General features: G+C 43.6%; 1 protein-coding gene across 6 annotated transcripts in view; it reads left to right on the top strand.

The window, feature by feature from the left end:
- Positions 1 to 24,562, top strand: part of LOC122551172 (interleukin-21 receptor-like) — a 57,228-nt gene that overhangs the window by 22,817 nt on the left and 9,849 nt on the right. For 3 of the 6 annotated variants that reach the window (XM_043692797.1, XM_043692799.1, XM_043692796.1), the window contains exons 2-6: positions 1,560 to 1,697; positions 11,903 to 12,023; positions 13,234 to 13,415; positions 16,543 to 16,676; positions 18,958 to 19,090. In XM_043692797.1, coding sequence (XP_043548732.1) covers positions 1,610 to 1,697; positions 11,903 to 12,023; positions 13,234 to 13,415; positions 16,543 to 16,676; positions 18,958 to 19,090 — 658 coding nt within the window. In that variant the 5' untranslated portion in view covers positions 1,560 to 1,609. The remainder of the gene's footprint in view (positions 1 to 1,559; positions 1,698 to 11,902; positions 12,024 to 13,233; positions 13,416 to 16,542; positions 16,677 to 18,957; positions 19,091 to 24,562) is intronic. The other 3 variants (XM_043692798.1, XM_043692800.1, XM_043692801.1) reach the window with 2 other exon arrangements.

Consider the following 24,562-nt stretch of genomic DNA (forward strand, 5'->3'; position numbering starts at 1 on the left):
ATTGCATATACTGTCTGGAGAGCTCCAGTCAACAGGGAGCATCGTGCTCTATGACACCTGCTAGGCATTAGCTTTATCAGATTTTTGCTTCAGACATTGAGAAGACCATTCTTTCATTTTCTCATACAGTTGTCCAATTATATACCTTCAGTAACCCCCTGCTTAAAATTGTTACATCTAAAGCTTGAGGTGGAGAGTGGGTCTAGGTGGGATACTCTTTGGAGGTTCGATGTGGACTTGTTGGGCCAAAATGGCCTGTTTCCACACTGTAGGGATTCTACTTTATTCTATTACAAGGTGTGGGTGTCTCATCGTGCAGAAAATATTGCATTTATCTCTTTTGTATTTGTTGAATCTTGTCTAGAATTGTATTCCAGACAGGGAAAATTGAGCTTTTTAAATGTGTTCTAAGTTTCTTCCCAAATTTTATGCTTTATTGGTCTCGCAGTACAACCCAAGAAACCTGTCAATTTTCAGTAAAAATTCTCATGTTCAATTATTCCCACAACTTTCTATCACAGCATTTCCCAAACTAATTAATTTATGAAATGACCTGGGGATTTTCTGTTCCTGTTTTCTTTCAGGGGATGTGACATCATTAGCAGGGCTAGCATTTGTTCCCCATCACTGGTTGTTTCTGAAAAAGTGGTGAGGAGCTGGTTTCTTGAGCCACATGGTGTCAAGCAATCTTAGGTGTTGCATCCCTCTGAGTGGTGGGATCAGATCCCATCTCGCAAACAATGGAGGGGTTTTGGGCAATGCTACTCACCACAGAATACCCAGCCTCTGACTGTTCAAACAGCCACAGTGTATGTCTGTCTGCTTGTATGTCTCTGCATCTATCTGTATACATATGTGTTTGTGTCTGTCTGTCTGTGTATCAGTGTCTCTGTGTATGTGCTCATCACTACGTGTATCTAGGTGAGTGTATGTTGTATGGCTGTGTGTATATGTGTGTGTGACTGTGTGTTTGTATGCATCATGTCTCTGTGTGTATCTCTGTCTGTGTATCTGTGTCATTGTGTGTGTGTCTGTCTCTATGTGTATCTGGGTGAGTGTGTGTTGTATGGCTGTGCGTATATGTATATGTGACTATGTATGTATTTGCATGCATCGTGTCTGTGTGTCCCTGTCTGTATATCTGCATATGTGCACTATTTGTGTAGGTGTCTGCATTGGTGTGTGTGTCATTTATTATGTGAAAGTGTGTGTCATTTATTTTTAAGAGTATGTCGTGTATGTGCATTGCGTGTACATGTGTTCCTGTATATGTTGTGTGTCCATGTCCGCTTGTATGTGTCTGTGTAGTAATGATGTGTATTCTGTGTGTATGTATGCCTGTGTCCATGCATGAAGAGTGCATGGAGATGTCATTGTAGATTGATCTTCCATTAAAGAAATTACCTATTCTTTCTATTTTATTCCATGTCTTGGCACAGAGCCAGCCTAAATGGAAGCAAAACATTAGGAATTCAATATATTTAACATATCAGTGTTAAGCAAAAAAGTAGAAACAGTCAGGAAGCAACATTTTAACGGATACATGTCCTATTCCTCAGGTAGAGCTTGGACTGCGAGTGTTTTAATCTGCCCTTTACGCCACAGCATCATGCTGTTTGTCCCAACTCTCTTGATAACAGCCATACTTTGGACAACAGCACTAAATGGAGCTGCTCTGACTTCCTTTGCACACATGAGTAAGTTATTTCAACATTTTAATATCAAAATAATCTGAGATAAATAACTGTATTTCAGTTGTTAACCCATAATCATTTACAATAAATCTCTCTGATGCCTTCGTTCCCATGTAGTGTGGACTTACGTAAGCACATTGAAATCTGGGTCACTGACAGTGTCTCGCTGTTAACTCCAGCATGACCCTGCTGTGCATGTGTCACACGTGGACACAGACATGGATACATAAACAAGTGAAAACAGGCACACACAAACATATGCACACACAAATACAGGATCACACACAGACATGCACACAGACACATTCTCTCAAAACACACAAACACTAAATACACACATGCAGACTCAACACACAGATATACATCACACGCACATACACACGCATGCAGATACACACTAAAACACAGATATACACACACACAGATACACACAGACCCTTAGACATACACCTCACACTCACAGAGACACACACAACAGACACACATATCACACATACAGGTATACACAGACACATATTCACACAGACACACACAACGGAAGACATTGATATTGTGGTTATGCTATTGGACTGATACTCCAGCAATCCAAGCCAATATTCTGAGGTCCTGGGTTTAGATCCCACTGAAGCAAAAGGTGAAAATTTGAATTCAATAACAATCTGAAATTAAAAGCTAGTGTAATGGTGACTACATAACCACTGTCCATTGTTGTAAAAGCAGATTAGAAAGTTAGTAGTAATGGGGGATATACTGTCTAGTTTACAGGTGAGATCGGGAGCCCCATATGGTCTGTTGCTTCCCATACTACCCATGCCACAGTCTTCACCATCTAGGCAAAGGGAGTCGAATGCTTGGCTTGAGGGATGGTGCAGATTGGAAGGGTTCAGAGTTTTGGAGTATTGGGATCACTTTTAGGAAAGGAGGAAGTTGTTCAGAAGAGATGGGCTTCACCTGAGCTGAAATGGAACTAATCTCTTGACTGAGAGATTAAATAGTATAGTGGGGGTAAATCCAAACTTGTAAGGCAGGGGGTAGGATAACTCATGAACTATCAGAGACAGCTAAAGAGAGAAGACGGTTAGCGGGGTAAGGAAGTGAAGGAAGGCTTGAATGTTGGCAATGAAGAAAGAAATGGTCACCTTCCAATGGGCAAGGAAAAGGTAAATTGTATGTGTGACAATGCACAGAGTACACTGAACAAAACTGGAGAACTGGAAGCAGAAATTGCTCTGGGTGTTAGGACATAGTAGCAACAACAGAAATGTAGCTCAAGTCAGAACAGGACTGGATACTTAATGTATGGGGTTACAGAGCTTTTCAGACAAACAGGGCAGATTAAAAGGACATATAACAGTCTTGATCAAAAAATAGTATCATTACCCTTAAATGAGATGCATTTAATTACAATCAATTTGGTTGGAGGAGGGAAACAGGAAGGGAGCAGTAACCCTGTTGGGTATTTATTATAGGCCTTCAAATAGTAAAAGAGAGGATTGGAGGCAGGTTATGGAATTCTACAGGACAGGAAGAGGAGAAATTTCGGCAATGTAAGCAGGAGCATTTCCTGGAACAGTCCATTTCCTGATTACAAGGGATGATGATGCATTGGATCTAATCCTAGGAAATGAGGCAGGCCAAGTAGAGAATGTAGAGTGAGGGAACATTTGGGAAATAGCAATCACAACTTAATGAGGTTTAATATTAGGTTTGAAAAGGATTACAATCAATCCTTCAAGATTTCAGATTGAAAAAGAACAGGTTTTAGGGGTCTAAAAATTGGACTGGAGTATTTCGATTGAAAATGCATTTTGATAGATAAAACAGTGGATGAATAATGGGAGAATTTCAAAAGAGAGATGAATTGGGTGCAATGAGAAATAAATATGGGGTATCCAAAGTTAGGATATCTTGGATGACTAAGATTATTGATGAGAAAATAATGAAGAGAAAAGAAGTATATAATGCAAGCAATAATAGGAATAGGAAATAAATGTGGGAGGGAGGCCAAGCTGGGATAAGAGTCAGAAAGTGTGGCGCTGGAAAAAGCACAGGATGAAAGACTCATGCACAAAATGTCGATTCTCCTGCTCCTCGGATGCTGCCTGTTATGCTATGCTTTTCCAGCACCACACTTTTCAACCCTGACTCTCCAGCATCTGCAGTCCTCACTTTCTCCAAGACTGGAATAAGGAAGGCAAAGAGGAAGCATGAGAAAAGGATTGCAGGTCGTGCTAAAACACAAGGTAAAATATTCTTCAAATATATTGACAGCAAGAGATTAGGGAAGGATAGAATGGGGCCCATAAGGAACACACAGTGTAAGTTGCTCACTGAAGCAAAGGATATGAAAGAGGAATTAACTTAATATATTGCTTCTGTCTTTACCAAATTTCCAAGTGACACAGATCCACAGAAGTGTGGTTGAGCCTTATCTAAGCCATTAGGGATGGGCAAGAATTGCTGTAAATAAAATATTACCATGGCAATAAAGTGATGTCTACATCTCCTGAATAAATAAAGCTGCCAGCTGCCAACATTGGAAAATTATGGTGACTCAAGTAGATAATTGGACTCAAAAGCACACAAGTCAGGCCCTTCTGTCAAGGATCTGCTGTTGGATAAAACTCTTTCTATTCAGTCCCTATGTGAGAAGAGTCAATGTTTTTTGCCATATTTGCAATATTTGCTATATTCGTTAGGATTCCAGAAAACCTCATTAGCCAGAGGGTCAACTTCTGTTGGTTTAAAACAGCAGATGTTATTTATAGAGTCATAGATAGTCATAGAGATGTACAGCACGGAAACAGACTCTTTGGTCCAACCCGTCCATGCCGACCAGATATCCCAACCCAATCTAGTCCCACCTGCCAGCTCCCGGCCCATATCCCTCCAAACCCTTCCTCTTCATATACGCATCCAAATGCCTCCTAAATGTTGCAATTGTACCAGCCTCCACCACATCCTCTGGCAGCTCATTCCATACACGTACCACCATCTGCGTGAAAATTTGTGGGCGGCACGGTGGCAACGTACCACCATCTGCGTGAAAATGTTGCTCCTTAGGTCTCTTTTCTATCTTTCCCCCTCACCCTAAACCTATGCCCTCTAGTTCTGGACACCCCCACCCCAGGGAAAAGACTTTGTCTATTTATCCTATCCATGCCCCTCATAATTATGTAAACCTCTATAACGTCATCCCTCAGCCTCCAACGCTGAGAACACAGCCCCAGCCTATTCAGCCTCTCCCTGTAGCTCAAATCCTCCAACCCTGGCAACATCCTTGTAAATCTTTTCTGAACCCTTTCAAGTTTCACAACATCTTTCCGATAGGAAGGAGACCAGAATTGTACTCAATATTGCAACAGTGGCCTAACCAATGTCCTGTACAGCCACAACATGACCTCCCAACTCCTGTACACAATACACTGACCAATAAAGGAAAGCATACCAAATGCCCTCTTCACTATCCTCTCTACCTGTGACTCCAATTTCAAGGAGCTATGAACCTGCACTCCAAGATCTCTTTGTTCAGCAACAGTGATTTATAAAAACATCAGAACATGAGAAAAACCATCAGCCAAGGTTGCATGTGAGCCCACAGCTGAGGTGTGAATCTAAACAATGTTATCTTACACCGGCCAAATTTCTGAGGCCAGGAGGAGAAGACAGGCTGTCCCGGGATTGCTTACTCCAGAGGTCATGCTGTTTTGCATGCATATTTTAAACCCTGAGGCCTTTAGTCAGCAGTTGGATGGGACATCAACACATTCACAACCTATGGATGGGTCACAAAGCCACTTAAGTGGTTTTTCAGATCAGCCCCCCACTGTGGAACCAGTGAAATATGACACCTTCTGGTGTGAGTTGAGGAGCCAAGACACAGGAGGACTTTGCATTTTATTTCAATAAAACCCTAGTTATTAAGCCGCACTGTGCATGGCTGCTGGCCATCTAATCAAAGGGTTGTGCCATCAGGTTCCTGCCTGGTATCTTTCTTTCACCTACAGAAATATTTTTTCTTGAGATGTAGGTCTTATGGGCTGGCCAATAATTGTCCCTAATTTTCTTTGAGTTGGTGGTGGGTAGCTGCTTTCTTGAAATTCTGTTTTCCCTGAGCTGCAGGTCCCTTGGGATAAAGGTAGGCTGTTAGGAAGAGAATTCCAGAATTTTGACCCAGGGACATTGAAAGAGCAATGATATATTTTCAAATCAGGTTGCTGATATTTTGTTTGGACATTGGAATATTGTGTTGGAATATTGTGAGCAATTCCGGTCTCCTTCCTATCAGAAAGATGTTGTGAAACTTGAAAGGGTTCAGAAAAGATTTACAAGGATGTTGCCAGGATTGAGGAATTGAGCTATAGGGAAAGGCTAAACAGGCTGGGGCTGTTTTCCCTCGATCATCAGAGCCTGAGGGGTGACATTATAGAGGTTTATAAAATCATGAGGGGCATGGATAGGATAAATAGACAAAGTCTTTTCCCCGGGGTGGGGGAGTCCAGAACTAGAGGGCATAGGTTTAGGGTGAGAGGGGACAGATATATAAGAGACCTAAGGGGCAACTTTTTCATGCAGAGTGAGGTATGTGTATGGAATAAGTTGCCAGAGGAAGTGGTGGAGGTTGTACAATTGCAACATTTAAAAGGCATTTAGATGGGTATATGAATAGGAAGGGTTTTGAGGGATATGGGCCGGATGATGGCAGGTGGGACTAGATTGGGTTGGGATATCTGTTCTGCATGGACAAGTTGGACCGAAGGGTCTGTTTCCGTGCTGTACATCTCTATGACTCTATGACTTTATGCTGTGTGACCTGGGAAGTATCTTGTCAGTAGTGCTATTCCCATGTATCTGCAGCCTTTGTCTTTCAAGCTACTATCACCTAAATTCCTGGTATGGAAGGTGTTAATTAAAAATTCTTGGTGGGGTGTTAAGGTACATCTTGTAGGTGGTCCACATGCTGCCAATGTTTAGGACAATTGATGGACAGCCAATCGAATGGACAGCTTTGTCCAGGATGACACCAAGCTTCTTAGGATCAGAGGGTGTCTCCATTTTGAGGCATCCATATTAGACTTGAAATGTGAACGTTATTTCTCTCTCACATACGCTGCTTGACCTGTTGGCTTCTTCCAACACCTTCTGTTTATAATCTGTTTGCTTTCATGGTTGGGTCTGTGTACTTTTACTTGAACCCAAAGCAACTTGACTCAAATGGTGGAAGTGTGCCAACTGAACCATGGCCAATGCATAATTAGGCCAAACATTAAATCGCTGAGCTATTTATATTTTAACCAACTTGTCAGTAGATTATTTATAGGCTAATTTCTGGTTCACTGAAGCTGTTTATTGTCGTCATTGTAATGAGCTGAAAATGTGTTGCTGGAAAAGCGCAGCAGGTCAGGCAGCATCCAAGGAGCAGGAGAATCGATGTTTCAGGCATGATCATTCCTGAAGAAAGGCTCATGCCCGAAACATCGATTCTCCTGCTCCTTGGATGCTGCGCTTTTCCAGCAACACATTTTCGGCTCTGATCTCCAGCATCTGCAATCCTCACTTTCTCCTAGTCATTGTAATGAGGTCAGCCAGGTGAACCTCATAGAATATAGGTTCCCTGTTTGGGGCTGTTAACCTGGTCCAATCAGGGAGCCCTGGCTGACAGATATAAACAGGAGTTACAGAGGTCCTGTTCCCCTTCAGAGCTGGCTCTGAGAAAGCCGGATCAGTGTCAAGAACTTTCCATATGTAAATAAAGGGTGACTTGACGACTAGATACTGGCTTCTGTGGATTTATTTCACTTAAAGCCTGGGCAATGAGGCTTTTCATATAGAATACGTCCTCCCTGTGATAGCTTTTATAGAGGCCCCATGCCTGGCGAAAATCAGAATGTTAATGAGTGCGAAAATAATATTGTGATATTCACTCATGCATGGAGCAGTTTTGCAGATTCATTGTCATTATGAAATCATGGGTGGCTCAACTGATATTATCAACTACTGTTGCAAAGGGAAATGTTTTTCTCTGCCTTGTGGATAAGATGCATTAAAATAATAATCAGAATATAAAAAATGGGAAAAATGAATATATCTTTAGGCATTATAATTGTTGCTTTGTGACATCACTTTCAATAAACACAAGCAAAATTGTCATAACCCATCTTGTTGGAGTTCTCGTGATGATCTTCAATATTCAAGCAAGTCTTATGCAACTCATTATCACTGCTGTTGCATGCTGATTTCCTTTAGTCTTATTGAATCCCCACAGCATAGAAGCAGGCCATTCAGCCTATCGAGTTCACACTGACCCTCCAAAGAGCATTCAAACCAGACTCACACCCCCCCAGCCTATAACCCTGCATTCCCCATGGCTAATCTACCTAGCGCACACATCTCTTGACAATACGGGCAATTTAGTATGACCAATCCCCCTGACCTGCACGTCTTTGGACTGTGGGAGGAGACTCACACAGACACAAGGAGAAGATACAAACTCCACACAGACAGTCACCCAAGGCTGGAATCAAACCCAGATCCCTGCGCTATGAGGCAGCAGTGCTAACCACTGAGCCACTGTGTCACCCATGCTCATGTGTAATAGTTCAGCTGCCTGCATCTACCTGCTATTACTTCATACCCATGTATTTATTAAAGTTCCATTTGAATGTTTTGAATCTGTGTCAATGATTGTATCAGCTGTGCATTCCAGTCATAGTGTAATTGAGATTTACAGCAAAGAAAGAGGCCCTTCAGCCCACTGTGTCCATACTGGTAGTCAAGCACCTATCTACTTTAGCCCTGTGTTCCCTAAGAACTAGAAGGAACCCCTCAAGCCTGCCAATTAATACGATCATGGCTGATCTCATCTCAGCTTCAACTCCACTTTCCCACCTACTCTCCATAACCCTTTAATCTTTTGTGAATTAAAAAAGCTGTCTGTTATCTCCTCCTTAAATGTATTCAGTTTCCTGGCATGCACCACCCTCTAGGATATTGAATTCCACTGATGCACAACCCTTTGAGAGAACAACTGAGGCAGTAGGATGGAAAGCATTGTGGAGAAAACCCTTCATTGGGAGTGGATTTGATTGTCACGGAAACTTGCATTCCTCCTCAGCAAAATGCCTGTTCAGTTCACTGAGAAATGCTGTTAAACATCACCGCAGAAGTGGTTTAATGGTTTTGTCAACAGTTTAGCAAGATGTCAACAGAGGAACTTACAGTAGGTGGGACTTCCCAGGAAGTCTGACTAACCTTATTGTGAAGGTAAATGTATAAGCCACGATACACTGAGGAGATTGTGAGGAAGTGGCTTGGGACTTTCTCTCTGAATATGTAATGGACTGTGGTTTCTACATTTGATTATAAATGGCACATTGCATAATCACAAATGCAAATTCTTCCCTGTCCAATGACATCAGAACAGAGCAAAGCCAACATCCCAACAATTTCAGGATGGTGGTGAAATCACCTTGAGGTGATGCATAGGACATAAGAATATAGGAAAACAAAAAAAAAAACCCAGAGAAAACTGCAGATGCTGGAAATCAGAAGCAAAAACCGAAAATGCTGGAGAAACTCAGCAGGTCGGAGTTAATGTTTCTGGTCCAGTGACCCTTCTTCATGACTGGTTCTGCAGCGTGATTTCTCTCCACAGACCTGTTCAGGGTTTCCAGCAATGTCTGTTTGATTTGTAATGCAAGAATATAACTTGATCAGATTAGAATCCCTACAGTGTGAAAACAGGCCCTCTCAGCCCAACAGGTCCACACTGACCCTCCGAAGAGTAACCCACCCAGACCCATTCCTGTACCTTTTCTTTACCGCTAACTAATGTACCTAACACAATGGGCAGTTTAGCATGGCCAATTCATCTAACCTGCAATCCTTTGGATTGTGGGAGGAAACTAGAACACTTGAAAGGAACCCACACAGACACGGAGAGAATGTGCAAACTCTGCACAGTTAGTTGCTCGAGGTAGGAATCAAACCTGGGTCCCAGGTGCTGTGAGGCAGCAGTGCTAACCACTGAGCCACTGTGCTGCCCAAACTTGTGAACCTTTGTGCCAGGGATCAGAGAAGACTGAAACTTACTGGGGTAACCTTTGAACTGTCATTACTGGAGTAGCTGCCCATGACTGAAGCTGGCCTGATTTTCATTCCATTGGTCTCCAGAGTGGCAAATTGAAAAGATTGTGAGTACAGGCACCATGCCAACTGTTTGAAGCATTGTCTTTGACCTTCGAATGCAACAAATAACTTTACACACAATAATGGACACAAGACAACATGTGAATAAATATCTCAACAAACTAGCACAAAAATTATAGTCTGAATTCCTTGTTTCTCTAAAGTTTTGAGGAGCGGGCTGCTTAAGGCAAAAACAGAACACGTGGCCTGTAAATAGTTTTACATATGAATTAGGAGCAGAAGTAGGCCATTTGGCCCTTCAACCTATACTTCCATTTAATGAAATTATGACTGATCAGTTGTGTTTCAAATTCCACATTTCGATCAACTGTCCATCCCCTCTGCCCAACAAGAATCTACCTCAAAAATATTTAATAATCTTGACCCAGGCATCCTTTGAGACAATGTTCCAAAGTTGCACATTCCTCTGAGAGAGAAAAAAAATTCCCTCGTCTCTGACCTAAAGGGGTGACACCTAATTTTAAAACAGTGTCTGCTTGTTTGAGACTGACCCCCAAGAGTATACATCTTTTCCAAATCCAGCTTAGCAAGACTGTGTAAGGCCTTATGAACTTCAAGCACATTACCCCTCATTCTTCTAGACTCCAATTAAAACAATTGCAGCCTATCTAATAAATCCTCAAAAGACCAACCACTCATTTCAGGTGTCAATCTAGTAAATGCCTTCTGAGCTGACTCCATTTACATTGCATTTACATTTCTGCCTTAAATAAAAAAATCAAAGGTGCAAACAGCATTTGAGATATGGTGTCACCAATCCTCCATATAATTAAGCCATAGCCTCTTTATATTTCTGCTCAATTTCTCTTGAATAAAACATAGCGTCCCCTTAATCACTTGCTGTACGTTTTTGTGATTCATGCACCAGAGTACCTGGATGACTCTGGACTTTGGAAATCTTCAGAGTTGAGAGTGTGTTGCTGGAAAAGCACAGCAGGGCAGGCAGCATCTGAGGAGCAGGAAAATCGACGTTTCAGGCAAAGGCCCTTCGTCAGGATCCTGATGAAGGGCTCCAGACCGAAACATCGACTTTCCTGCTCCTCGGATGCTGCCTGACCAGCTGTGCTTTTCCAGCAACACACTCTCGACTCTGATCTCCAGCATTTGTCGACCTCACTATCCTCTTTGGAAATCGTCAGTCCTTTTTCATTTAAATAATACTCTGCTTTTCTAAAATTCTTCAAAAGGAGTGATTTTACATTTTCCCACATTATACTCCATCTGCCAAACTTTGGCCCATTCACTTAACCTGTCTACATCCACCTGAATCCTTGTTATGTTAATCCTCCATGATAGTATTTTACACCTCTGATTTCTCTTCACGGATGCTGCTAGACCTGCTGAGCTTTTCCAGCAATTTCTAATTTTGTTTCTAATTTACAGTATCTGCAGTTCTTTCGGTCTTTATTTATCCAATATAACCCTGATTCCTTTTCTATCTGCTATAAACTACCCATTACAGAGAGTGGTGAACTCAGCCCGGACAATCACAAAGGCCAACCTCCCATCTATAGAATCCATCTACCAGGCCCACTGTCAAGGAAAGGCCTCCAGCATTCTTAAAGATCCATCCCACCCTGGCAATGCTTTTTGACAACCTTTACCACCAGGGAGAAGGTGTGTGCCTGAACACACACACCAGCCGATTTCGTAACAGTTTCTACCCTAATGTTAGAATACCGAATGGACTCATAAACCCTTAACATTCGCCTATACCTGTGTTTTTGTTTTTGCCACTGTTTACCTATTATTTACTTACCTATGCTATTTAACTCTGTGATCTGCCTGTATTGCTCACAAGACAAAGCTTTTCATTGTGCCTCGGTACACATGACAATAAATTCAATTCAATTCAACTCAATTTAATTCAATTCTCACCCTCCAGAAGAAAAACACTGCTTTGATTTACTCATTTCCTTTGTCAGATATCTACAGAAAGTCAGGCTTTTATCTTCGTATTGAATATGTCTGTAATTTTTTCAATTATTTCATTGGCACAGGTAATCACATTTCCTCAATCCACAACCTGTCGTGTATGTTTTATAATGACCGAAAAATGACCTGTACCTGGGGTATTAGCGCACAAGCACCAGCGGATGCACAGTACCGTTTGTCTTATGGGTAAGTGTAAACATTTACTCATTTACGCAACTGTCTAGAGCCTGAAATGGCTGTTTTGAGTTCTATCAGAATTTAAGAGATGGTGCGTTTCAATTCAAAAGCAAAATTGTGCAGACTGTGGAAATCTGATATTAAGAGCAGAAAATCTTCAGCTAATCTGGCAGCATCTGTGGAAACAGAAGCAGGGTTAAGAGGCAGAACGGTCTGGAGCCTGCGGAGGCAGGGCCAGGTTAGTGTTGTGGGCTTCTCCGGCAGCCAAGTTGCAATGTCACTCAGTCCCTTCCCGCCACTCAGATATCTCCCTGCCTTAGGCCATGAGCTGTTGTTACTACACCGAACCCAATCAGCCTTTCTCACTCTGCATTCACAATACAATAAAGTTAGCCCCCAAATAGTCGCTCCAGTGGTTCCTAACTTGTGAATAACCAATCCCAGACTTTGTGAATAATTCATTACTAGACATCAGTTTAGTATCTTAAGTAAAATATTTAACAGTGTATTAGCTGCAAAATAACTTCAGCAGAGAGAAAATTAAATAACACAGTCAGCTGTTTAATGTCAGCCTCCATTCAAACAGTCAAACAAACAAAGGGAAGGGGTAAATAAATGAAAATATCACATTTAGCTTTGTCTGATCGCTGTAAATGTGTACTCCTTGGCTGTTTTCTAAAACATTAAACAGAGTCACCCAGACAAAGGCAGCACTGCTTCAAACTCAGCTTTCTACTCTTTGAACTTTTCGAAGCAGTTTATCAGACTAGGCAAGATTGGGTAGTCCCTCTCGCTGTTTGGGAGAGGTGCAACTGCAATAAAGTCAGCCTCTATAGACTAGTTGGTTAAGGGTGTGGAGGAAGTGGCTAATGGAGTCATCCCTCTAAAGAGAAGGCTATGAGCAGAAATGATCCCTTGAGGGGGACTTTTCTTCTTCATTTGACAGGGCCTGCCACCTCATCAACCCCTCGCAAATATTTGAATACATTCACCTATTTGATTGTGCCTCCATTCAGAGGCACTGTCCAATTCTCAGAGCCACCTTAGCAGAGCATAACAGTCCAGGAGGCTGCTAACGCCCTGAAATTGGGTAAGCAATATCAGGAGTCTGTCCACCATCCTGTCATTACCTTAACTGATGTGATAATCATTCTTTCAGAAAAGATGCATTACTCACGCGTGCACACGCTCATTTACTTCTTAAATATGATCTTTCCAGGATTTTATATGAACAAAATACCGAGTCCAGAACAATCTCTCGTAAGAATGGTTGGAGAAATGTGACCTGCCATGTTCAGGACGTTGGCTTTGTGCTCTTCAACGAGATGCAGATTTGTGTCACTGAATTAGGCCAAAACTTCTCAAAACCTCACTGCATAGATTTGACACCAGTCATCTATTGTAAGAGTCATTCATTTTCAATTTATATTGACTTTAGTTCTCTATTGTAAGATTTATAGCCACAATGGCATTAACAATAAGAATCGAAACCCACCATTAAGGGTAGCCCCCCACTCCCACATTAGCCACATTACTGAACGAGCTGGATGAGTCCTGAAATACATAGTCGCTCGACTGGGTCTGCGGCAGCAGGGTATGGCACTAACAAGAGGGAAAAACATACTTGACCTGATCCTCACCAAATTGCCTGCCGCAGATGCATCTGTCCAGGACAGTATCGGTAAGTCTGGCCCCCTCACAATCCTTTGGAGATGTAGTCCCATCTTCCCATTAAGGATAATTTTCATCATGTGTGGCATGATCACTGTGGTAAATGAGATAGATTTTGAACCGAACTAGCAATGCAAGACTGGGCATCTGTAAGGCATTGTGGACCATCACCTGCAGCAGAATTGTACTCCACCACAACCTGCAATGTGAGGTTGTGAATGGGAACGGACAATTACACAACTTATTGAAGGAGGAGGGTCTACAAATATCCCCAGCGATAGGAGAGCGTAGCATATTAGTGCAAGCTATTGTATTTTGTATTTGCTATAATCTTCAGTCAGAAGTGCTGGGTGGATGACCTGCCTCAGCATCCTGTGGAGGTCCCCAGCATCGCAGATACCAGTCTTCAACCAATTCAATTCACTCTGTGTGATATCAAGGAACGGTAGGAGGCACTGGATACAGCAAAAGCTAAAAGGCCCTGAAAACATATCAGCAATAGTATTGATGACAGGTGCTCCAGAATTATCTGTGTCCCTAGCCAAGCTCTTCCAGTATAACTACAACTACCTGGTAATTTTGCAAACACTTCAGGTATGCCGTCTACACTAAAAAACAGCGTATATCCAACCCAGCCAATTACACCCTATCAGTCTATCCTCAATCTTTCTGTGAAGTAATGGAATGAGTCCTCACGTGCAATCACGGAACATCTACTCAGCAATAACTAGCTCACTGTTGCTCAGTTTGGGTTCCGCCGGGGCACTCAATTCTTGCATTCATTACTGTCTTCACTCAAACATGAACAAAGAATGAATTCCAAAGGTGAGGTGAGAATGAGTACCCTTGACAGCAAGGCTGCATTTGAGCAAAAGTCACAACAAGAAACCCAAGCAAACCTGGACTTATTAGGAGTCAGTGCATCTGCTCTTGGACACTTGGAGTCATGTCTAGTACATAGGACAATGCTTTTGGTTGTCAGAGATCAGTCATCTCAGCTAAAGGACATCTCTCCTCAGGAAACTCAATTGGAAAAGGACATCATTTGTTATTGAATGCCAAAATAGTACCACTACTCTTAGAATATAGTCCCAACTGGGAGAGATAGTTCTGCAGACCGAGTCCAGGATCTGTTTTCTTTTCATTTAACTTATTTTCTAATCAGCCTGTTCACTGACCTTATTACCCACTTCTGGAGCAGGTGGGACTTGAACTCAAGCCTTCTGGTCCAGGATAAGTACACTACTACTGTGCCACAGGAGGGGCCTTAGGGTCTGTTTTTTTTTTACCCCAAGACCAGGAAAACACCCGTGTGGCCATTCGAATGTTTGCAAACAAAGCTTATTAAGAGAAAAGCTAACATCAAAAAGTGAGGGGGGTGGTGGTAGGGAGAGAGGGAAGGGACTAAATCAAAGTTGAGTTGGAGGAGGAAATAAAGCACTCACCTTCCACCCTCAACACAGCCACAAAGTAAACAGTTGGGTTGATGAGAGTCCATGAACCACAAATAGCAAAGAGTGTGGCATTTGAACACACTTGTGTGGAACACAATGAATTAACAATCTATTGCCCTAATGTCTCCGTCACCATATCACACCATGGTCTGCTTTATTTTCTTTTATTTTATTTATTTTCTAATTAACCTATTCAAAGGTGTTATTACTCACCTCTGGAGCAGGTGGGACTTGAACCTGTGCCTCCTGGTCCAGAGATAGAACTCTATTTCTGTGTCATAGGAGGCCCCTCAGGGTCTGCTTTATAAAGGGCTCAAGTGATGAGTTCCATCTGGGTGGGCCATCGTCTGTTACCAAAGAAACTCATACTCAACAAGCTCCACAGGGAGTTTAATTAATGGGCCTCGTAGGAGCTATCACTGTAGGTCCAAACATCTTCAGCTCTTTCATCAATGACCCTCTCTCCATCATAAGGCCAGAAATGGAGATGTTCACAAAGAATTGCACAATGTTTAGCACCATTAGCAACTCCTCAGATACTGAAGCTATCCATGTGCAAATGCAGCAAGACCCAGGCAATATTCAGTATTGGGTTAACAAGTAGTAAGTAACTTTGGTGCCACACAAGTGCCAGGCAATGATCATGTCCAGTAAGAGACAATCTAACCATTGCCCATTGAATTCAATGACATTACCATCACTAAAGCCCTATCGATTTCCTAGTAATTATCATTGACCATAAACTAAATTGGACTGGCCACTTTTTTCTGTGGCTACAAAAGCAAATGAAAAGTAAGGAATCCTGCAGCAAGTAACTCACCGCCTAACTCCACAAAGTCTGTCCACTATCTACAAGGTACAAATCAGGATTGTGATGGAATACTCCTCTTCTTGTTTGGATTAGTGTAGCACCAACAATACTCAAAAATACTCTGTTTAGGACCGGGCAGCCCATTTGATTGGCTCTGTATCCACAAGCACCACTCCCTGCACCTCCAATATTCATTCGCAGCGGTGTTTCCCATCTACAAGATGCACTGAACTTTCCAAACTCATATGCACTACCATCTAAAAGAACAAGGGCAACCGATAAATGGACACACCAACCCTTGGAAATGCTTCATAATTTCTTCAACGTCATTTGGCCAAAATCCTTGACTTCCAGCAGCATTGTGGGTCTACCTACAGCGTGTGGTCTGTAGGTTTTCAAGAAAACAGCTTGTCAAGTGCAAATAGAGGGGCAAAAACACTGGTCCCAGCAAATGCCAACCCAGTTAACATCACCAACATTGCATGAATGAATGAGAAAAGCAAGTGCTCTGTACCAAATATAATGGCAATGGATGATAATTTGAAGGAACCTGTAACATTTTAACATTAATATATTATCTGTCTTGATTTAGATAAGGTCAGTCCTCCAATTAACATTACAGTCAAAGAAAATGCAGTAATATGGGATCAACCAGAAGGTACACATCCTTCCTTTGACTTTTATTATCAGATACAAGTCACAGAGCAGAGTACCAACGTCATGAAGGTAAATAAGTTTGGATCTCACTAATTGTTTTACTCAACACAATCCCACATCACTTTTACAGCAGCTGTCAAAACTCTGTTCTCCTGTCCTAAAAATGGTAACACACAATGACTCATTATGCCTGTACTCACTGACTTACATCAACTCCTGGTCTCAAAATGATCCAATTGTATGCTTGTTTTCGAATTTCTCCTTGAATCGTCAGATTCTTCTCTCTGTCACCTCGTCCAGCGCATGAAACCTCTGAGATCTCTGCTTGAAACCAACTCACCTCCTGTGCATCCCTGATGTTCATCACCCCATCATTAACAGTGCCTATCAGTGCCTTGATCCTACATTCCTTGGATTTCCTTCACTAAGTCTCTCTACATCTCCGCCTTCAGAATGACCTTAAAACCTATCATTTTGATCAAGTTTTAGGTCACATGCTTCTCTTTAGGCACACTATGATGTTGACGATTCTGTTTAAAGGTAAATTATAGTTGGTGCAGTTATACATATCCCAACCTGTAAATGCAATAAGTAGATGCGCAAAAGGGTCATGTAACAAATGCCTGTATGCATGCAGTCCCTGGCATTGTTTGCTGTATAAAGTTGCAGAAGATGCTTGGTTCTGAAAGGGTTAATGCTGAGGAGCGCATTAAGCTCCACTCAATATGATGTTGCCATAAAGACTTACTGGGGAAAACAATGTGGATTTTGAAGGAGATAGACTTACTATTTCAACCTCCTCATGGCCTAGCTAACATACCAATGTTAATTGTACTGGATTCCTATCTTGCAATAAACTATCTCTTATTTAAGACAAGATCTTTTATATTATCTATCTTGTGGTTTTTCTCTGCCACACTAGACAAAGTAGATCCAGTAGATCCCAACCTGAAAGGAGGATGGTGGCAGCAAATCTATCTTACAGTGACTAAGAGTCACTGCTAACTCATTCAACATGGTGAGCAGTGGTGAGGATCCATCACCCACAACGCTACTAATGAAGCTAGATGTGCAGGATACATTACCCATCATGGTAGTGTCATTGAAAGTCAAGAATGCCAAGAAGATTTTGTTTTATTTCATATAGTGATGCCGCTTGCAATTTTTAAACTCAAACTGGAATGTTGCCCACACCCTACTCCAGATTAGCAGGAATAGCTCCATTTCCAGCAGATTGGATAGCATTTTTAGATAGCGTTAATGTTTAAGATTAACCTTTTCTGATGCAGGGTCATCAACCTGGAAAGTTAACTGTTGCTGTCCCCACACATGCTCTTGAGTATTTCCAGAATTTTCTGTTTATGTTTCAGATTTTCAGATACACTGTATACAGTTTGTTGCTTCTCAAGTGGCATCATTTTGTCTTTTCTTCAACATCCATTACCCTATAGACTAATTTCTCTGCATTAAATTGAAGTAATATAAGCCCATAAGAAATAGAAATAGGAGTCTCCCATTCAAGCCCAAGAGCCTGGTCCACCATTTAATAAGATCATGCTACTTTTCTGCCCATTCCCTGGAACCCTTGATTCCCATGCGGACTAAGAATCTATCTATCTCCTTGTTGAATATACACAAGGACTCTTGCCCCACAGCTCTCTGTGGCAAAGAGTTCCAAAGTGTTACAATCCTCCGAGAGAAGACAGTTTTCCTCATTCAAGTCTTAAATTGGAGGTCCTTCATTCTGAGACTATGCCCTCTGGTCCTAGACTCTCCCAAGAGGGGAACCATCCTCTCCGTACTTACCCTGTCAAGCCCCTTAAAAATCCTATATGTTTCAATGAGTCCCAACCTGTTTAACCTTTGCTCATAAGACAGTCCCTTACCTCCATACAAGGGATCATCCGAGTCAAACATCTCAACTCAGACTCAGGCGACTGACTGCGTGGAGTTTGCACGTTCTCCCTGTGTCTGCGTGGGTTTCCTCTGGGTGCTCCGGTTTCCTCCCACAGTCCAAAAGATGTGCAGGTCAGGTGAATTGGCCATGCTAAATTGCCCGTAGTGTTAGGTATAGGGGTAAATGTAGAGGTATGGGTGGGTTGCGCTTCGGCGGGTCGGTGTGGACTTGTTGGGCCGAAGGGCCTGTTTCCATACTGTAATGTAATCTAATCTAATCTAATCTAATCTCTGAACAACTCCAATGAAATAATATGTTTCCTGAAATCAGGGGACCAAACCATAGTAGTTCAGGCATGGTCTCACCAGCACCTTGTACAGTTGCAGCCTTATGAATTGCACTAACGTATATAGCATCATTCATGAAATTCTAATGATTATTATATCATTTTAGATTGAAAATGTAACATCCAAAAGCTGGAACATTGAAAATCGGAAGCAAAGCTACTCTGTAAAAGTGAGAGCAAGAATTAATAATCACTTGGACTTTTCTATCTGGAGTGATTGGACTGAGGCTATCATTGTTGGTAAGACTATCACCTCTCCTAACCAGGTTTGCATTACACACCTAGGATTACAATTTAAAATGCATTGGGATTGAGAATAGATTGAGCAGGTAGAACAATTTAGCATCTCTGTCCTTTATACTGATTCCTTCGTCATTCCCACTTTGAGCCCTTGGCAAAGTAATGCGTGGGGGGGTGGATCTAATGAGCAAATGGTTCAGCATAATATACATGAATTATGTGTGTTATTATGCCAATGCTGCCACATTGACTGAGATTTTCAATCAGCAGTGAGCATGGCCCAAATCAAATCCAATGGAATGTCCTTAGAGTGGGAACTGGGGTAATGGATGATATGTGAGACCCTGTTAACGCCACCAATTATCTCAATCCCAGAACTGGTGCTGGGCCACATATGTGGTCTTTGGCTGTCCTATAAAGGGTCTGTCCCATCATGATTCAATTTGGTTTTGTAGGCCTTGGGAAATCCACCAAGTAACCTACAGTACTTTTGAGTTTTGAAATACTCAGAGGACCATTTTCCTGCTCTGGTCCGGTCAGTCTAAACTGTGAATCCCCAGCATTTCACACCCCCACCTGGACCTTCCTGATCTTCCCTCTGAACCACCCAACTGTATCTGTGCCCCCCACAAATGAAGGCCTCTTATTAACCCAACCAATATTTTCATTCTGCGCTGCACAGGGCACTGTCAATCTGAACCATGCACAAATTTCTTTCACCATTCTGATCTCCAATCTCTGTTCAAAGCTCTGATCCAACCTCCACACCACTCCTTCCCCACATCCCCTTGCCCTCCTCACCTTCAATATCCCCCAGAAGCTCATTCCTCACAATAACCCAGACCTCTGTTCCCTTGATAGCTCTTAGCATGCATACTGTATTGGTCGAACCAGGAATAGAGTTAGACCAGAGGAAAGTGGTGATTTATTTCTTGTGGGCAGCTCCTTTGTAGCATGGTTGACTACATTATGTATCAAACTTGTGAAAGCTGACTGTAACATTCTACTGTGAAAGGAATTGCCATTTCATATTTATATGTGGTCTGAAGAATAATACCCTAATCCTTTAGCACTATAAGAATGTTGTTGCCGGGGAACTTGTGCGCTTCAATGCTGCCATCGCTGCCCTCAGTGAAACCTGGCAGGAGAGAAGGGAAGGACAGCTCAGAGAGCAAAGTGAGGACTATACACTTCTCTGGAAAGGGCAGGCCGAAGAGGAGCACCATGAGTATGGAGTCAGCTTCACCATCGAAAACTGGACTGATGGACCAACTCAGAGACTCCCCCTGTGGAAGAAGTGAACACGTCATGACTCTCTGGCTCTCCCTTGCTCGGACCCAGTGTGTCAGGAGATTCAGTGTACATGCACCAACACTCGATGCAGCAGCTGAGGGCAAGGAAGAACTCTACTCCAGCCTTGACCAATCTCTCTCACGGGTTCCTGCGGCGGACAAACTAATCATGCTCAACGACTTCAGCGCCAGAGTCAGCAAAAATGCAGATCTCTGGGGTGATGTAATGTGGAAAGAGAGAGTGGGGAAGCAAAATGCCAATGGCACCCTTCTCTCTGACCAAATGATGTGAACACAACCTCCTCATCACCAACACACTGTTTTGTCAAAGGGATGCATGCAAAACAACATGGCAGCACCTGTGCTCCAAGCACCACCACGTCCATGAATGCGTCATCGTCAGAGTGAGGGATCAGAAAGACAATAGAATCACCCACCCCATGGGACAGGAGCTGCTGGCTGATGGACAGACCATTACCTGGCTGAGCCAGGATCAACATAAATGCAGCTCCGCTGCAGCGGGAACAACAGATGCAGAGCCGCAAGAAGTTGAACACTGAGGCATTCAAAGACCTGGAAAAGAGAGCCTCATACAACCAGCTCCTCTCCACAAACCTAGCGACCCTCAGCAACACCAAGTCACAGGATTCCAACAGCCTCTGGTCCACCCTCAAAGCCGCCATTGTCAATGCCTGCAAAACCTCAGTCGGTCACTTAACCAGGAAACATCAAGACTGGTTTGATGAGAATAATCAGGAGATCCAAGAACTGACAAGCTGGAAGCGCGTGGCATTTCTGAGTGTACAACAGCCAATGCACTCCGTAGAGAAAAGGCAGACCCACAGGCGACTGAAGGCCAAGGTCTAACAACGAGCCTGTGACATAAAGAACACCCAGGTGGTGGATGGGGAAAATACTGGCGGCCCGACGAATGGCTGACAGCCATGGTGTGCAGGGTCTCTTCTGGGATGTCAAGACCACCTAACCCCAAAGACCCCACCACACTGTTGGCCAAGAATGGAGTGACTCTTATCAAAGACAAAGAACCATCAAACAACACTGAGGGGAGCACTCCAGAGACCTCCACAACCAGGGATCTGTCTTTGATCCGAGTCATGACTTGGAGACGTTAGTGTTGGACTTGGGTGTACAAAGTGAAAGATCACACAACATCCCTCCATGACTACCTGGTCAGGTCCACGCCCCCCTACAACCCACCCTCCCATCCTGGCACTTACTCCTACCACCGCAGGAACTGTAAAACCTGCGCCCACACCTCCTCCCTCACCTCTATCCAAGGCCCTAAAGGAGCCTTCCACATCCATCAAAGTTTTACTTGCACATCCACTAATATCATTTATTGTATCTGTTGCTCCCGATGCGGTCTCCTCTACATTGGGGAGACTGGGCGCCTCCTAGCAGAGCGCTTTAGGGAACATCTCCAGGACACCGGCACCAATCAACCACTCCGCCCCGTGGCCCAACATTTCAACCCCCCTCCCACTCTGCTGAGGACATGGAGGTCCTGGGCCTCCTTCACCACCGCTCCCTCACCACCAGACGCCTGGAGGACCCACTCACCCATTGTACTCTATGCTACTTTCTCCCCACACCCACCCTCCTCTAGCTTATCTCTACACGCTTCAGGCTCTCTGCCTTTATTCCTGATGAAGTGCTGTTGCCCGAAACGTCGATTTCGAAGCTTCTCAGATGCTGCCTGAACTGCTGTGCTCTTCCAGCACCACTAATCCAGAATCTGGTTTCCAGCATCTGCAGTCATTGTTTTTACCAGATTACAGTCCAACAGGTTTATTTGGAAGCACTAGCTTTTGGAATCCTACTCCAATCAGGTGGTTGTGAAGGAGCAGCGCTCTGAAAGCTAGTGCTTCCAAGTAAACCTGTTGGACTATAACCTGGTGGTGTGTGATTTTTAATGTTGATCTGAGTGTCCTTGAACGCATCCCACTGCACACTCCATGCCACAAACCCAACAACACCCCAGCCCTGCAAGAAGCAGAAAAGGCCATCAGCCAGCTCCAGAACAATAAGGCTGCTGGAGCAGACGGTATCCCTGTTGAGGCATTGAAGTGTGGAGGCACAGAGCCCCTGCTGCAGCTACAAGCCCTTGTCTGCCTTATTTGGAAGGAGGAGAGCATCCTGGTAGAGCCCCGAGATACCAGAGTCGGGAGTATTTTTCAAAAAAGGGAACAAATCTGACTGTGGTAACTACAGGGGAATCCCCCAGCTGTCAACAGTTGAAAAAGTCAACGCCAAGGCCCTCCTCAGCTGTTTCCTCCCTGTGGCTGAGGAACTCCTCCCAGAATTACAGTACGGCTTCAACCACAGAGAGGCACAACAGACATGATTTTCACTGTGTGACAGCTGCAGGGGAAATGCAGAGAAAAGAACCTATCCCTGTATATGGTCATCTTTGACCTTACAAATGCCTTTACGACTGAGGTAGGTTCCTGACTGTCAAGGGGATCAAGGGTTATGGGGAGAAAGTGGGAGAATGGGGTTGAGAAACCTATCTGCCATGATTAAATGGCCGAGCAGACTCAATGAGCTGAATGGCCTAATTGTTGCTCCTGTGTCTTATGGTCCTATGATATTTGGCACCGTCAATTGGGAAGCATGATGGAGCTTCCTTCTCCATGCACCATGCACCACGGAGTTTGTCACCATCCTTCTGGCCTGCTGCACAATGACATGAAAGTTATGGTAATGACCAATGACTCCCCCACCATTCACTGTTCAGGTTGGTGTCAATTGGGGTGTGTCATTGCCCCAGCACTGTTCTCGATCTACCTTGTTGCAATGCTTCACCTCACTGCTGCTGGAGTGGGGCAAATTTACAGAATCGGTGGGAAATTATTCAACCTCCCACAGCCTTTAAAACAAAACCAAAGTTACTCCAACCAGTATCATCGAGCTGCAGTATACGGGTGATGCTTATGTATGTGCAAGCTCAGAGTACAATCTCCAGACCATTGTCAGCATCTTTATGGAGACATATGAGAGCGTGGGTCTCACCCTGAACATCCACAAGACGAAGGTCCTTTGTCAAACAGGCCTGGCATTGTAGAGCAAATCCCCAATCATCAAGGTCCATGGGGAGGCCGTAGAGGATGTTGACCACTTCCAATCCCTCAGAAGTGTCCTGTCGGCCAAAGAAACTATTGGTGAAGAGATCCAGCGCTGACTCCAGTGTGCTAGCGCAGTCTTCAGCCATCCAAGGAAAAGGGTTTTCAAGGAAAACAACATCAGATCCGACACCAAGCTCATGGTTTACACAACTGTGGTGGTTCCCACCCTCCTTTATGGCTCTGAGACGTGGACTATCCACAGCAGGGACCTCAAGGCAGTGGAGCAATCCTACCAACACTGACTACGCAAGAACTTGCGAACCCGCTGGGAAGACAGACGAGCCAACACCAGCATCCTCCACCAAGCCAACATCCCTGGCATCGACGCACTGACCACACCCTCAATTGGTTGCGATGGGCTGGGATCTGACCGACATGAGACTCTCCAAGCAGGTGCTCAGCCCCAAGATGGCAGGTGAGCCCCACATTGACATTGGAAGTGCTTCTGGGATACCCTCGAGGCCTCACCGGTGAAGTGCGGCATTCCCACCAACACCTGGAATCACTGGACCAAAGACCGTCCAAAGTGGAGGAGGAGCATTTGGGAAAGCATCCAAAACTTTGAGACTTGCTATCGGGAAAACGCCAAGGCACATCCACCCCTTCCAACGACAATCTTCTGTCCCAGGTATAGCAGAGTCTGCAGAAGTCACATTGGACTGTACAGCCACCTATGGACTCACTCTGAGAGTGGAAGAGAGTCATTATTGTCTGCAATGGTGATAGAAATGATAAGTATATCAGAGAGTTAGGGTATGGCTTGGCATGAAAGTCTCCTCCTCCCATTGGTAGCCAAGAAATCCAGGAAAATAGGAACAGGAATGGCCATTTGGCTCTTCTAGTCTGTTCTATTCAATCATGACTGAATTATATATTGCCCTAGGCAGAAGTGGGTACTGCAATCAATCATGGATTAGTGGTGCTGGAAGAGCACAGCAGTTCAGGCAGCATCCGAGGAGCAGTAAAATCGACGTTTCAGGCAAAAGCCCTTCATCAGGAATACAGGCAGAGAGCCTGAAGGGTGGAGAGATAAG

This window comes from Chiloscyllium plagiosum, chromosome 6 (genome assembly GCF_004010195.1).
Source record: "Chiloscyllium plagiosum isolate BGI_BamShark_2017 chromosome 6, ASM401019v2, whole genome shotgun sequence".
Classification (NCBI taxonomy): domain Eukaryota; kingdom Metazoa; phylum Chordata; class Chondrichthyes; order Orectolobiformes; family Hemiscylliidae; genus Chiloscyllium; species Chiloscyllium plagiosum.